Here is a 17161-nt window from a genome sequence, read left to right as displayed (position 1 = left end):
AAAAAGTATGTTTTGAAATTACAGCACAGCACTTGTAATTATCTAAGTCTTCAGTGACTCCCGTAGTCATAGATTATATTTGTGTACAGTTTTGATCAAAAACCAGTGACAAATGACATCCACTTCATAACATTTACATGCTTACATAGACTTGTTTGATAAAGTACAGATTGATGTAAAAGCAGCTTCCAAAAGGAAACGCTTTATTATTGGATATTATATATCAAGTTGCCAATGAAGGAGTCGAAGTGTGGGCTTTACCCTTCACTGAGTCAAGGAACTGTGGATTAATGAGTCAAGAGCAAAAATTAATACTTATAATAATGTAATAAAGTGTAGGTTGCTTCTTCAAAGAAGTGGAATGGAAAATAAGAAAGAACTGAAATTTTGAGGGAAATCCGTGATAATGTGTGTATGGGAGGAGGAAGTAATAATGCACTGAACTTATAAAATGATGTAGGGGAACATGTTACTCTATGTACAGCCCTTGAACCCATTTTCCAAGTTATTCAGGAGGTAACGAGATTGTCCCAGTGACAGTGGATGTGCTGAACTGGTGGGACACCAGTCTGCATGTGAGGGCAATGCCCTGTGGCGGTTTCAGCAGAGCTGTCTGGCAGCACGTGGAGCAACTGTGGGTTATTCTGCTGTGCACGGGGCACATGAAATGGCTGTGTCTCTACGTCACTGAAACTATGCAGACATCAAGTAGTTGGGGGTCTGCCTGCGTGCATAGAGAAAACACAGAAAACACATCATCTTACAAAAATGTAAGAGACCTATACAAAAAAATTTCCCAGTCTGTCTTGTGCTGTTACTTCCATGATGAGGGCTGGCTGATTTTGGTTTTATTTTTTCTTCTCTTTAGTTCAGACTTTATGCCATTTGAATTTGTTTGTGTTATCTTTGAGCTTCATATACTTGGTTCATCTTAAATTGTTGTGCCGCTGTTAGCTTTTAGTATTAGCTAAAAGCATGAGTACACGTATAATAGAATTATTTAATGTCCTGCTTTAGAAAGGGGGAACAATATCTAAAAGCAGCCACAGTTTTGATGTACATCTGCTTCTCAGTAAAATTCTGACACTTATGACTCCATGGTTTGGAGCTAAATTTAACAGCAGCAGAGCAGGTAGGGAAATCAAAAGTGTTCATGGCAAAGAATAAGTTTTTATTAGTTTTCTATTTCAGGAATAATTTGAATATTTCAAATAAATTTGAAATTTTATGAATATTCCATTGGAATATTTGTAATTAATCTTCTATTCATGTTGAAACAACTTTTAATTTATTTCTTTATTTGAAATTATGGTCACCTGCAGCACTAAGAGTGACCAAATTCAAAACAAAAATGAAGTCTTCAGGTCATTAAGACTGATTTAATCTTTTTAAAGGTGTCAGATTTTTGACTGAGTTCAGGATGGAGAAAATATTTCATATGTCAAAAATGCTCAGAGACAGAAAAACTATATCTTGTTAATGTTTAGTTAGCAACATTATTAATAATCTCGTCATTCCCAATGTTGAGCATATGAAATCATGTGGCTGAGAATACTGTGGTAAGCAACATGCAAGAGAGCTTGGTGCCATACCAATTGCTTCAAGTTAAAACAATCTCTGCGTTATCTATTTTTCAGTGAATATGCTGTTGTGTGAAGTATTGGTGTGTAAATGGTTTCTCTAAACTGATCTGGAACCTTTAGTAAGATGCAAAGAATGTTAGGATAACTCCTTCCATTCAACCTCACATTAAGGGTAAACAATTTCTCACAGTTAGTAGATCAAATGTATTTTATTTATAATGGTCATTTATAACAACATAGCCTTGTCAAACACCACCAGGACTTTATAGTAGAGCTGGGAATGGAACACTGAATATAGTATGGTTGAAACATATTTAGAGGAAGATGTTTAAGTCTCACAAAAGGATAGGTGGGTTTCAGGTGCACGTAACTGAGCTGTGTGGCTGCATTTTGTTTTCTTGTCCCAGGTGTGACTGTAGCTGGAAAGCCAGGGTTGTGTTTCTACACACATTTCTCTCTCAAGGTTTATTTGAAAATGGTGAAGGTGATGATTGAAGGGGAGGGAGTGTGACACACATGTCCTGTGCAGCTGCTTATTTGTCTGAAAATGTCAGAGCCACAATCCTCCCTATGATACTACCTTCTTATGATCTTATCCCACCAGAGCAATGTCTGTGTGTGTCCATAAGCGTTGTGTCTTTCTTCTCTAACAGAGGGTATAGAGAGATAATGGTAAGCAGTCAAATCCCATTGGCTTGCTTATTTGCTGCTTGTTAGCTGATAACTGACCATGCGTGTGTTCCTAGCCTGCTGAAGCTGTAAAGCAGAAATTGGTCATGTATACTGTCTTCAGACTAAATTCAAGCCTTTCAGTTTTGCTCTGAGCCATGTGAAAGTGGTTTAATGAAGTCCAAAATGCATGCCCAGAATACATTGCTCCATCATTTCTAGATGTACAGATAGCTTTTATTTTGTGCCATGGAGCTTCCCCACTATTGGTTAGATGTCATAAGCGTTTCATGGGCAAAAAGACAAATAATTAAAGTAAAAAAGGGATGATGTTTAATAGGAATACGCTCAGAAATTCTATATTCTATTTGTGCTCTGGCAAAGTAAAGCTACTGTAGTTTGTTATTAGGGGATAATTGTTCTCTTTTTGATAGATGGGAATTTAAATGACTCTCAAAACCTGGCATATTTTCCTTTCTGTGCATCGACTTCACCCATGCTGTTGTTTTTATTTTTGTAGTCATTCTGCACAGCTCCGCTCATTGTTGTACATGTGATTTCCCAAACTGCTATTCAACAATCTGTTTTTAGTTTTACAGTTTTATCTAATTTTGTTTACTCTCTTCATATGATTGTAGAAGCATGTGATGTAGGCTTCCCCTTCCCCTTTTCTTTTCCTGCTGAAGAAAAGTGGTCAGTGAATCTGAGCAAACAGTTCCAATGAATAATAAACTTGCCAAAAAGGGCTCTGAAAGACTGCAAATGGTGGATGAGTTTGGTGAAACGGTTTCAACAGAAGTAAAGGAAGAAGGAGATAGGTAATATTTAAACATTCTAAAAACAGCCTGATTTCAGGGTTTACCTAACATCTAGATAATTTTAATTAAACGTATTCTTCTAGAGCTGTTTCAACTCATTTTTTAATGAAAAACACTTTCAAAGGCTTGCTTCAACATTAAATTTTGGCAGGGCACTAGAACAGTGAAATTAATATCTTATGATACATATTTTAAGCATAGCATGTTTAAATATGTATAATGTATATATAATGTGTATATATAATGCATTATAAATATAAATTTTGTGTGTGTTAAATACATATTTTTAACACATATACGTATGCATTTTAACATTTTCCTTAAAACATCAATCCATTTGGCCACTGGCTGTTTAGGTTACTGACCAGTTTGATGAGAAACAGTTTTACTGTGTTCTAGCTGAGCAGTCCATTATCTGTGCAGTTTTCAGTATACTGGGTAGTGTGGTTCTGGTCATTGCAGATGAAAATATTCTAGCAGAATTACGAATGTAAAAGTGTCTGGTTTTGCAGAACCATAATGCTCATCAGCTCACACGACCTTGTAGTACAGCTTTCTGGTGTATGGCATGTGCTCATGTAAAAGAGCTTAACAAATCCTTCTTGAGGCATATTCTTTCTTTATTTCAAATTTGTCTGTTTGCTTATATTAATCTTAGTTATATTTATTGGTGTGTTCCCAGGTAGAAGTTCAGGATAAATTCCTGCAGCACCTAGCATTGCTACCTTCCAGAAGGAGCTTTCTGTTCATTTCTTGGATCTGCCTTAGCTTCCTGAGAAGAGAGGAGTTGTACATTTGTGTTTTAGTAACCTGTTTGCAAAATGGAGATCATTCTGGATTTTTTTTCCCCTTTATCTTTCATATTTATCTATCCAGTTAAAGAGAATCCTTTAGTCTAGAAAATAGTTTTGTGTGCATGTATGACATCTAGCAGAATGGTCTGTCAATCTAGCAGTGCTAGAGTTTTAGTTTACACTTTTTTTCAACAGAACTCTGTGGTCTCCAGTCACAAAGGAGCAGATATTTTAAAAATAATGTACAGCATTGTTACTTGCAGTATTTTATTTAAACGAATGTTTTGTGTTTGCAAGCTTACCCTTAATCATACAGGAGTTCTAGGAGGTGACTCAGATGTGTAGCTTGTTCATCTGAGCTCTTGGATTCCTTAACAGCCTAAAAAAATAAGGCAGTGAGTATCTTATTAAATTTAGGGGAAAAAAAAAAAAAAAAGCTTTTGAGTTACTTATGTGGATCACTGAAAACAAACAGAAATCCTATATTCTGGAATCTTAAACAGGGCAGTTTTGCCTTCAGTATTTGAAATGAGCAATGTTCTTAATTCATTGTCTCATGAGGAAATTTATTCAGTATGAAATCATACAGTTTAGGCTGTGTTATTTACCCATCATTTCCAAAAGCACTAATTAACTAGCAAATCTTTTTAAAACCTGTAAATTGTGCTGCTAATTGACTGAATATTAAAAAAAAAAAAAAAAAAGAGTTAGTGGTTAATGTCTTTCTCAGCAAACTGACTGGCTCTCTATATTTTCCATTCCTGCGTTATAAATAGCAAGCACCATAAATTCAGTGTTCAGTTGTGAAAGAGTGCCTGTCTTGTACAGCATTACAGCACACAGCAAAGGTGAAGAAGACTTGGGAATCATTTTCTTGCTTTTCGCATTTAATTTTTCAGTTGGTGCTTTAAAAGGCATCTCAGACAGTAGGAATTCTCAAGGGCTTGTTGGGTTCCTCTGCTGGTTTAATAGTTATCGTGACACTTATAAAGTGCGGCACTGAGAGAATTAGTGAACTTAGAACGAAGGGAGGAAGGAATGATCAATTATTCACCACATGCCATCAACTACAAGAAGCATGACTGCTGCCTGTCTCTCTCCTTTTCTTTCTTCTGCACACACAAACTCAGCTTATGCTATTTGTGTAATTACATTATTTTCATTCAAACAATCTCTAGAGAAACCTGTTTATTTGAGTCTGCTGGAGCATTCATCATTAGGGTATTGCATCAAGTGTCCTTGACATTCACTGCTCTATGCCTCCTGCATCTTCCTCTTTAATTATTTTAATACTTGTGATAAAACTACAGAAAGACCTGTCTGATTTACCTAGAAAGAGTAGATTGCATAGAGATATCATAATTTGATTACTCAATGATTGTTTTTGGACTATGTTTCTTCCTCTCTAAACTTTTGTACTTAAACCAGATGTTCAAGGGTATATGAGCTTCAGGTTTTTACATGTAAGCAAGAATTCTGTGTTCTGAATCTCTAAAAACTGAAGACATGCAAAAAAGGGTGATTGTTAAATTGTGATTCACTTTGAACTGTTATTAAGAATAATTTTTCAAAGCTTGGACAGAAGTTGTAACAAAAACCTCTTTAATCCTTGAAAAAACAGTGACATGCTAGAGGGGGATTTGAGTTAAAATAACACATATGCTCTTTTCATTTAAATATGCAAAATCACAGCTTCTTTGTAATCATTTTATTTATTGTTAAGTTTGATTATCATAAGATTGCATTTCCATATTTTAAAAGTGCACTGATTTGAAAATCAATAAATCACTGATTGTTGCAAAGAGCTTATAGATTCTGCCGAAACGATATCTTTCATGAGTAGCTTAAAAATGAGGGGTGAGAACCGTTGCTAGATTTCAGAGCTGAAAAAAAATGAAGCCAGAGTCAAAGGATGGAATTTGTGCTTTTTTTCTTGGTAATAAAACCAAACATATTTCAAAGTTTTTATCATATAGTTAGTCCTTCAGGGGCTTGTTAGTCAACAGTCAGTACTTCAGCCATTGGTGAGAACATTATGGAGCAGCAGTCCTGTGAAAGAGAAGTGCAGGAAATGCCGTCTTGATGACTTTTATGTAAGAATTTGAACAGCAAAACTCCAACGTTTTAGCTTGAGATAATGCTTAGAGCTTTCAACACTTGCTACTAGTACACTCTGCAAACTTGGATTTTGCTTTGTGTTATTACTGTCCATGTGGTCTGCAAGTATCTAATGGATCTTTTGTGTAAAATTTCTCAGTGATCATTAGATATAACACGGATACATGCATGACCTTCCCTAAAATGGAATATCTAAAGACCTCATAGAGCTAAAGGGTCAAGGCAGAAAGAAATGCCTAAAAGAATTGGTTCAGGGCCTGGTATTTACCCTACATAAATATTAAGCAGGGTAAGATAATTCTGGTAATTGCTGATCTTTTCTTCTGACATGAGGATAAAGTGCCCATGCATGTCTCTCATTCACTTGATGTGACCACAAGAAGAAGTTGTCTGTGTTGTTTTTTTTTCTTCCTATCAACTGGAAGGAATCATTTAGTTTACCTTGCCTTTCAAAAAAAAAGAATGTTCTTCTATAGACAGCTTTTGCATCCCCTCTCTCTTTTTATTCCTAGTATATCTGGAATCTGAATACAAACAAACAAAAAATTGTTTTCAGGATATCTATTTATATAGAAGTCTAAAATGAGGAGCGGCAATATTAAGAGGTGCATGTTGCTTCTGCACGTACTTCACCTACTTTAAGGTTCATTTTATGTACCATTATCCCAGTAGCATGTCATATAATAAATCCCACAGCATTCTCCTCAAGAAACTGGCTGCTCTTGGCTTGGACTGGCGCACGCTTCGTTGGGTTAGAAACTGGCTGGATAGCTGGGCCCAAAGAGTTGTGATGAATAGAGTCAAATCCAGCTGGAGGCCGGTCACTAGTGGAGTCCCCCAGGGCTCGGTACTGGGGCCGGTCCTCTTTAATATCTTTATCGATGATCTGGATGAGGGCATTGAGTGCACCCTCAGTAAATTCGCAGATGACACCAAGTTAGGTGCGTGTGTCGATCTGCTCGAGGGCAGGAAGGCTCTGCAGGAGGATCTGGATAGGCTGCACCGATGGGCTGAAGTCAACTGCATGAAGTTCAACAAGGCCAAGTGCCAGGTCCTGCACCTGGGGCACACCAACCCCAAGCAGAGCTACAGGCTGGGAGATGAGTGGTTGGAAAGCTGCCAGGCAGAGAAGGACCTGGGAGTGATGGTGGACAGTCGGCTGAATATGAGCCAGCAGTGTGCTCAGGTGGCCAAGAAGGCCAACAGCATCCTGGCTTGCATAAGAAGCAGTGTGACCAGCAGGGCTAGGGAGGTGATCGTCCCCCTGTACTCGGCTCTGGTGAGGCTGCACCTCGAGTACTGTGTTCAGTTTTGGACCCCTCGCTACAAGAAGGACATCGAGGTGCTCGAGAGAGTCCAGAGAAGGGCAACGAAGCTGGTGAGGGGTCTGGAGAGCAAGTCCTATGAGGAGCGGCTGAGGGAGCTGGGCTTGTTCAGCCTGGAGAAGAGGAGGCTCAGGGGTGACCTTATCGCTCTCTACTGGTACCTTAAAGGAGGCTGTAGCGAGCTGGGGGGTTGGTCTGTTCTCCCACGTGCCTGGGGACAGGATGAGGGGGAATGGGCTAAAGTTGTGCCAGCGGAGGTTTAGGTTGGATATTGGGAAGGATTTCTTAACTGAAAGGGTTGTGAGGCATTGGAACAGGCTGCCCAGGGAAGTGGTGGAGTCACCATCCCTGGCAGTCTTTAAAAGACGTTTAGATGTAGAGCTTAGGGATATGGTTTAGTGGAGGGCTTGTTAGTGTTAGGTCAGAGGTTGGACTCGATGATCTTGCAGGTCTCTTCCAACGTAGATGATACTGTGATTCTGTAATAACTGTGTGTAGAGCACTGCCCACATTTGTCCTGTTACTGTCAAGCCATTGAAAGATTTCAAAATAGTGAAGTTCTTAATTCAACAAATTTTATCTCATTGTCTATTTTGAGGTTAATAATCAGAGTTATTTTTGTAAACAGAATTCAAACCTTGAATTGATATTCCCTTGGAATGTCAGAAGGGGATCTCCTGTAATTTAGAGTACAACTGGTTTAGAGTCTTGGATAATAAGGTTTAAAAGCACTGTCTTCTGAGGGTACCAAATATGCTGTGACTGAAATCTAGAAAAAAGCATTATTTATTTCTATTTTGCACATTAGAACAAGGAAACATAAAGCAAGTATCTTGACAGGAAATCTGTTGTGAAACTAGAAAATAAAATACCATCCTTCTTACTCTTGGTCCCTTGCCCTCAATTGTAGAGCAGTGTTCCGTTGTTGATGGCAGGAACAGTTCTTGTACCGATGTAAAATATCGCATACATTTGTGTAACATTTGCTTAAGGTCTAGCTGGGAATGAGTAGAGAGGAGCATGCATCTCTGTCATCACATCCCTCATCAGCTTACTGTGTACACTGCTATACACCATCTCTGATTTTATGTGAGGTTAATTCCTAGCATTTGCTGCCATTTTGATGGTTTTCACAACAGAATGAAATGTAGATATTAACATCAACCGTTCATTGTGTGGTAATGTTCTTAGTAGCCCTGGGTTTATTATAGTTTATGTCTCTAAGTAGGAATGTTAGCTTAAACACCAGAGAAGTCAGTGTTCATATTTTTCAGTATATGCCATACTTAGCAAGAGATGTCAGGGATAAATTGATTGTTGATACTTGATTTGTTTGGATCAGTAGCCGTTGTTGTAAAATGCCCCAGGTAACATTTACAATGCAGAGGAATAAAAGAAACTATTGGCATGCTACTACGTATGAATCGCAGAATTTCTTTGGCAAAGACTACTTAATGGGTCACAGCGGTAAGCTGTAGTCTGTAAACTGTCATATCCATCAACAGGTGACGCTTTGTTCTCGTTTACTTCCCCTCTGCAGTGCTGAAACAAGAATTAATCAGGTAATGCTATCATTGAGAGTGTTAGAACTACTCCAATTACTTTTCTTCTGAAAAATGTATTTTGGAAGCCATTCTGCAGGTTTATACTACCCCTTAGAGGTAAATGAAAGGATGCAGTGCAGCTTAACAGAAGGATGTTCTGAAGTCATTTTCTCCTTTAAAGTGCCCCAGATTTTTTTTTCATTTTACTCTGTCCCTTTTGGGGACTGTGAATATTCAGTGAAGCTAATTTTTATTGTTATTATCGACTGCTTTACAGATGTGGTAAGCTGCCATGAAGAGTAAATTATCACCCAGGAAATTTTTGATCAACAGCAAAAAAGGTGGTGTACGTATTTTACTAAAAGAAAACAGGCAAGAGGTGGGAAGATTTAATGCAGAGCAGTACAGCTTCAAGTAGGTGCAGAGCTCAGTGCTGCTGGCTAGGCAGGACCAGCTCCATGAGGACTTTGGGATGGTAGAGATGTGGTTTAAAATAAGTGGGCATGGCAGAGTGGAGATTAAACCTTGGGATGTGGAAATGTTTTAGAAACATTAAAAATGAAACCATTAAGCTATAAATCCTTCTGGTGCTATGATAGCAGTTAGGAAAATCTAAACTGAGAATATGTTTAGTTTGTTTCCATATTTAACCCCAATTACCCTTTGCTGGGGAGTTCTCTTTAACATTCAATTCCTCATCTCACTTTTTAGCTTCTGTATGCCTTATTTTTCCCCCACTACATAAATTGCAGCAGGTGCACAGAATTGAAGACATTACAATTAAATGTAATCAAATATTTTAGGCACTAATGAACAGCTCCAGGAAAACAAGTCAAAAGGAAAAAAAAAAAAAAAGCCTTTAAGTGAGAGGATTTTCAAACACCCAAGGCACCATAGGGCCAATTAAGGGAGTAAGACACCAGGACACATACTGGCATTAATTATCTTTGAGTTCAGGGAAATAAAAAATAAAAGCAACAATTATCATAATAAATCTCCACACAGTGCTTGTAAGTTGTGCTAATCTACAACACACCTGGGTTTCAGAGATTTAAGGCACGGAGGTGGGTATTCGCTCGGCGAGTACTGACTTCACAGAGGGGCTTGTGGGACGCATGGCTTTTCTCTGCTTCCTGCCTCAGAGAGGGGTGAGGTGGCTGTCCGGCTGCCCCACAGCTCTGGTCCGTACAGCTCAGATGTGCCCTGGAGTGAAGCACTACAGACCAGATTCAGACAATGAGTTAAAAGTTAGGGCTGCTCAGGCTGTAGTTTTTCCTTCCCCCCTTCTCTGTCAGTCTTGGTTTTATTATCACACCCATAACAACAATATTCACAATGGCAGTATCAGCCTGCCTATTCGAAATACCTTCAGTCCTTCTACTTCTCCTTTATGCAAGCCCAGAAGGAATCAAACTAAAAGGACAAATATTTCATGTGTATTATAAGAGTTTCTTTGAATGTGTGGATGGAAGAAAAGGCAAGATACATACAAAGCTAGACAAAAATAAATTTTTAAGTTATTTAAAAATTGAACTTTGATGGATGTTTGATCCAGCTGGAAGCTGTTCACACCAAAAATGTAGATGAATGGCATAGTATATTCTGGTCTGTTGGTTTTATTTCAGCCTTAGATAAAAATAATGGTTTTCATTGAGGCATTGTGTGGCTGTTCGGTTGCATCTGGAGGGTAAATAGTATTTACACCAACCTCCACATGTAGTAGAAAAAAACAAACACAAAAACCCTAAATGAACAATATCACTTCAAATTTATCAGTCATGTAATGTTTTAATATTAATTAGTCTTGATTAGCCTACGTTGAAGAAGGGAAAAAAAAAAGTGATTTATTTACCCATTATTTTCTTTCCCTCCATATCTGCTAATTACATTTTCATGCCTTTAATAAAAGTCCTTTGGGCAACTCTTCATATTCAGAAGGTATTTTGCACAGTGAAGGCACTACCAAAAGTGACAATTTAGGAATGGGCCAGTGAAAATGAGGGGCTGGAAGTAGTTTGTGTGCAGTATATAAGATTTAAAGAAGACACTGCTAACAAACAAACTGGAAGGTAATCTAGTTATTAAAGTGGCTATATCACAGAAGGAACCTAATTAGGGCCTAATTATAGGGTACTTAGTTTTGAGACAGTCAAAGCAAAAAGCAGTTTGGACTGTGTCTTAACAGCACAAAATACCCTGTCAATGTTTTAGTTGATGTGGTACAAGGCAATCTAAGAGCACAAGCAGTGTAGTATTCTGTGAGTTTAGAAGGGTTTTTGCCCAGATTTGGCAACTGGTCAAGAAAATGCCAAATGGAACTTAAAATAATGAAACATCAGGAGAACTAATTTGAGTTGAATATGCAAACTTTGGTGTTTAATGTAGCTGACACCTCTTGGAAAACAGCAAACAAAGAAAAACCCTAAAGGTAATTGTAGATACTTGAGATGTCTACCGAATTTTCAACATTCAGCAGGGTGATGCCTTCTCTTTTATTCTCCTTGTGTTTCTTATGAATATATGGCTACCATATTCCCTTAACCGTTGCTATTGCAGAGGCCAGGTAAATATGGTATCTGCTTCACTCCTTCCAAGATGCACTCTCAAAAGGAGGTAGATGTGCCTTTATTTAAGTGATGGTGTTTAAGAAAAAAGCATTATTACAGTGGGAAAAATCTTCTGAAAGGGCTTCAAGTCTTGCTGGGAAGTACTGATGTAAAAAACTGCAGCAAACACAATGCCTCTAGTTCCAAGATATAATCATATAGGTAGTACTGTCAAGAATATATATTTTCTTCAATTAGTATTAAAGACTGAATATTATGGTGTGCTGCGGCTATATCCCAAATACTGTTGTGAAACACTGGACTTTTCCTTCTTTCCACAAAAGTTCCTAATAGCAGCACGAGAGGACATGTAGTGAAAACGCCTTGAATTTACAATTATTTGAAAAGTTACTGCTTTAAACTTGTGGAAAGTCCAAGAAGCTGACAGTCTTGGGCAAAAAAACTGTTTTCTTGACTCTCTTTTGACATCAGTGACAGAAAGACTTCTGGAGAAGGTTTTAGAGAATTCTTTGTGTTGTTGAAGGTTGCTCAGGGAATAGCAATTTCTGCTAAAATTTTGTGCATAGGGTAACCCATGTGTTTAACTGGAGGCTACTTACCTTGTGGGTGGGAAGGAATCATGATCTAAATCTTTTTCAGGTGTGAGAATCATGCCTCCGTTTTTTTCAATGTAAATACTTTTTTTTTTTTTTTTTTTTTTCTATCTTGCCAGTTATTCAAACATATGAAGGTTTAGGTAGTTTAATGACCACCTGCATACAAAAATAGAGGGCATGCCAGAAAAAAACGTAAAACAAGAGGATATAAATAAACCATGAGTCTTTTCTTATTCTTCCATACTTGTTTCTCACTTTCACTTTTCCTTGTAATGTTTTAATTTTAAAATGAAATGTCACTTTTTCATGATCCTATTCCTACTGCTTTGGAAAAAAGGCTTATTTTTGTTTCCACTTATTTTCTCTGGTACCAACAACTGTAACTTTGAGAGCCTCTAAATCTGAGGGAAATGATCAGGATACTGCTGGTAAGCTTCTAGCTCTGCTATTTGATAGGGAGATGTGTTACTCTCATTACAAAATTGACAGGAAAACCAGTGGTCCTGACAAAATTGACATGAAAATCTGTGGTCCTGCCCCCATACTTCACTCTCTGCCTTGTACTCTACATCATGCAGAAGATAAACCAGTCATGCTGTTCAGGAGTAAGTTCAAGTAGTAACAGATGACACACAGCTTGCAATTTACTTAGCCTGCTAATGAAAAAAATGTTGAGTTCCTCTGGGAGCTATTAAGTATAGCTCAAAAGAGTTGAATCTATACAAGAAAACATTCAGACTTTTGTGGGATTTGCTTTGTCATTATCTAAAACTATCTTCTTCAGAAAATCTCAAGGCATTTTGCTCTCATATTTCGAAGATGAAGTATCTTGCAGTCTCATTTTGAAAAGGTATTTCTATATTCAATGATTAAAATAATAATTTTAAAAATTGAGAGGCTAAATGTCTGAAAATGTAGCATAACATTTCAGTTGGAAATACATAATTTGGAGAGAAGTATGCTTTTGTTTCAGTTTGACCAACTACTGAGCTGGCTTCAGTGTTCAAAATGTCATAAAGTTTGAAACTATTCTAAGAGGCATTTGATGTTTTTGCAGTATGAAACAAATTTCTAGTTTAACTTTTGATTAAACTGGTGCTGAAAGATGGCTTTTGTTATGTAATTATACATCTTCATGGTTATAAATTATTTTTATTTTCAGAAGAACACCACTTCTGAAAATGTCTTGGAGTGTGTCGTCTGGAAAGACAGGTACTTATATTCTGGAAGAAAAAATAAAAACAGAAATTGTAAAACTCAAGAGAGAAAATTGTACGAACCTTTAAAATACTCAGCTAACAATCATTCCTCATGTTGCCAACATTTATCTACCATTTGTTGGCTGGGCCACAGAGACAGACTCTCAGATTTCCTGTAACCCTGGTTTCTGATGTTAGGCTCTTCAGATTGCAGTGGCACACTCTGCTAAACCTATAACCAAGCTTTAGTTTATCAGTCAGTGTTTAAAAATAGGTGCTATGAGTTACACATCCATCCACTGCTGTATGTGACCAGTGACAGTCTGATGTTCTGTCATGAGTTTAGCACCTCCGTGATTCCGTGTGATCCCAGTGTCACTAGGCCTGCTTTGGATTCTTATGCACTCTAATGCATGCAGCTAAGTCGGGGTTGTTATAAATCTCATGCTTTGGCTGCATGGAGCTATCATTTGAAATAGGTTGTTGTTCAAGGTCCATAATATTCTGTAGTTCAAAAAAGCAAACAAACAAAACTCTTCCTATCTTTAACTACAAAGTAGTGTAGAATTGAAGTTTCTTGATATCCTTTCCATAGCTATTGCTTTCTTCTCTTCCTGAGCAACTCTTGTCAACCAGGTGTGGTTGATCTATGTAACATTTATCAAAGTTTTGATTATTTTTTTTCTTTCTTAAAGCAAGTATTATAACTGTGTTCTTATAACATAATGAGGATTTTTCTTAATGACATGATGTCATTATTTGAGGGCATTCTTTAGCAAAGAAATAAATCTGAAAGCAACATGAAGGTACTGTTTGCATTATCTTGTTGGTTCTAAAAACATTTACCTATGAGTTCTGGTCTTGCATCATGCCTGCTTTCAGAGTAGGATGTCTCATTTGGGAAAGGAAAATGCTCTGGAATACACTTGTTCTGCAATCTAAATATCTAACAATATTCTAAATAAGTAGATGTTTCTTAACATTTTAAATGAATCTCAATTCAGTTAGAATTTATTTAAAACATTCTTTGCATATCAGCTCTATCCTTATGTGTATTTTTCTTTTTAACACTACATATTTTATTTTTAACAAAACCTCAGGAAAATGAGTATCCTTGCACTTCTGAAATGCAAATTAAAATGGCAGTGTTTATAAGAGAGCCTCTCTTTAGCCTAGCAAAACTCAGGTATGGGGACCTCCAGCTTTTGGTGATTACAGTATTTCCTAAAAGAGCATGTGTTCATTTCTAGTGCCATCATAGTAATTACATAGGTGTATATGGCATAAAAGACTGCAATACTTTAAACAGTAGGTGATTGTTCTTAGAATAAACATTGACAAAAGGAAATTCCAAAGAAGCTATAGCTGGAGGAATAAATACCATGAAACACCTAGTATCAGAAATGTTCTTTCAGAATTGTCCTCAGTCCCACTCGATGCAGTGCAGTTGTACTGGATGCTCCATAGGCTGTCTCTTTGCTCATGCAGCATTTGGATGATGTGCTTGGATAGTTGCATAGGCAAGTACAAAGCTGAAAGTCTGGGGGGGGGGGGGGGGGGAAATAAAGGTGGTAGTAACAACACTTGGCATTGTTCTTGGCATTATTAGGCAAGGGTTTTGTTTGTTTTTTAAACTGAAATTGTTACTAAAAAAGTAATGCTTAAAGCTGTTTTTTATTGTTTGTTTGTTTTCTCTTTTGAACGTTTATTTTATGATACTATTTATTTATTTGTCTATTTGTTTATGTATTTGTGATACTGTTATGCTCAGAACAGCACTGCTTGTCAGGTATTCTCTTTGGCAAACCTTGAAATATATATATATATCTAATATATATATTAGATATGTATTCTATATAAATGTACGTGGTCTGTTCTGAAAGTAGTAGGACTGGCTTTTTCCTGGGCGAACGGGTGGATGAGAGGCGGTCTGTACACGCAGGATCGGTGGAGGGGGATTTTGGGAACGCTGGGAAAAATCGGCAGTCAGCTGTCGGCCGTTGAAGAGAGCAGGTCGCTTGCACTGTGAACACCTGTCGAAACGCCTCGTCATGGAGAATCATGGAGCAGCGACACACGATCAAATTTTGTGTAAAGCTTGGTAAAATGGGCAAAGAGACTCACAACATGATTAAGGAGGCCTACGGTGATGCTGCCATGGGTAGATTGGGTGTTTTTGAGTGGCGCAAGCTGTTCCGAGAAGGTAGGGAAAGAGTGGGAGATGATGACCACTCCGGACGCCCTTTGACCAGCAAGACTAACGAAAATGTGTTGCGAGTGAAAAATTTACTGAACCGTGTTCACAGGATGAGTATCAGAATGATTGTTGATGACTTGAGCATTCCTCAAACCCAAGTTTTTGAGATGGTGAAAGAAAACTTAGCCATGAGGAAAGTGTGCGCGAAGTTTGTGCCGCGAGTGTTGTCAGAGGAGCAAAAGGCCAACCGGAAAGCGATCTGCCAGGATCTTCTTCATCATGTGAATGAGGAGCCCGACTTTTTGGACAATGTAGTGACCAGTGACGAGATGTGGGTGTCTGAATACGACCCGGAGAGTAAGCGGCAGAGCACAGAATGGCACACCCCTGTTTCCCCACGCCCCAAGAAAGCACGAATGAGCAAATCCAAGCAAAAGTCCATGCTCATTTGCTTTTTTGATCGACATGGAGTCATCCACAAAGAGTTTGTACCACCCGGACAAACAGTTAATGCAGTTTTTTATGTGGAAGTCCTCACAAGACTGTGAAAATGCATTGCTCGTGTCCGCCCAGCCATCGTCAACAATTGGCGGCTGCACCATGACAACGCGCTGAGCCACACAGCGTTCTGCATAGTGGAGTATCTTGCCCAGCACAAGGTGGCAACGCTGCCTCAGCCCCCCTTACAGCCCTGACTTGGCCCCGCCAGACGTTTTTCTATTCCTAAGAATAAAATCGATGCTCAAGGGGAAGCATCATGCATCGGTAGAGGTGCTTCAAGAGGCCGTGACAAGGGAGCTAAACAGCATTCAGGTCCAGGCGTTCCTGGAGGCGTACAAAAACTGGAAAACTCGTTGGCAGCAGTGTGTAGATGCAGAAGGGTGCTACTTTGAAAAATTCTAATCGTTTGTTCTATTCTCATGAATAATTTTTTTTTAATTGAGTCCTACTACTTTCAGAACAGACCATGTATATATATTTTTATATATATTTAACTTCTATAGCTTTGTGACTGGGGAAACTCTGATAGGAAGAATTTGAGATTTTTAAACCTTCTGACAGAAAAGAAACTAAACCCACCCTTCTCTGCCTCACCATAAATGAGTACATGAACTGCAAATGGAGAGCACAATCATCTTTATCACTTAGTAGTGTTTGCAAGACCCTTTCTGCAAAACCTGGTTTCAAGCTGTGAGCTAAAAGGGAGGAAAAAAATCACTAAATAGTGTTGGGTGTAGCTGAAGCCAGATGATGGAGTTCAGAGGAACACTGTCACCCACATAATCACAGCAGGAACCAAGCCTCACCTAGTCACCCAGCATGCAGCCTTACGTAGCCCTCTACGTAGGGTCTGAGCCTTAGGGGAACTTTGACTGATAATTCTGAATGATGTAAGAATCCACAGTGTTCTTTGCTCAAACTATTTATCCCTAGCAAACACATGGGACAGCATCCAAATAAACGTATTTTAGTAACTTATCGACAAGTAAATAGTTGTGTTTTCTTTTGCTGTTTGTGACTAGTTCTTTATTTTAACTTTAAGAAGGTATATTTTAAAAGGTTTCAGGACTTTACACACCCTTTAAAAATTAAAATTTGAGCCCCACAACTTTTAACCCAATACACTACTGTCTCTCCTGTGTGTATTTTAAAATGTTTGCATAGGCTGTTCTTTTCATATGATGCATCTGCTCTTTGTTTGTATATTAGAGAATTAAAAAGCTCATAATTCTTTCACAATGATTATAGAA

At 38.1% G+C, this 17161-nt stretch overlaps 2 protein-coding genes across 5 annotated transcripts in view; both read left to right on the top strand.

Moving 5' to 3' along the window:
- The window catches only part of TENM2 (teneurin transmembrane protein 2), a 1606114-nt gene that overhangs the window by 307150 nt on the left and 1281803 nt on the right, over positions 1 to 17161 (top strand). The gene's annotated exons all lie outside the window — the stretch shown is intronic.
- Positions 15275 to 15958, top strand: LOC139998690 (protein GVQW3-like). Its single transcript, XM_072023434.1, has one exon. The coding sequence runs from the start codon at positions 15275 to 15277 to the stop codon at positions 15956 to 15958; it is 684 nt and encodes a 227-aa protein (XP_071879535.1).

The sequence above is a fragment of the Anas platyrhynchos genome, chromosome 14 (genome assembly GCF_047663525.1).
Source record: "Anas platyrhynchos isolate ZD024472 breed Pekin duck chromosome 14, IASCAAS_PekinDuck_T2T, whole genome shotgun sequence".
In the NCBI taxonomy this organism is placed as follows: domain Eukaryota; kingdom Metazoa; phylum Chordata; class Aves; order Anseriformes; family Anatidae; genus Anas; species Anas platyrhynchos.
The sequence above is the reverse complement of the archived record's forward strand: the minus strand, read 5'-3'. Positions and strand labels throughout refer to the sequence as shown.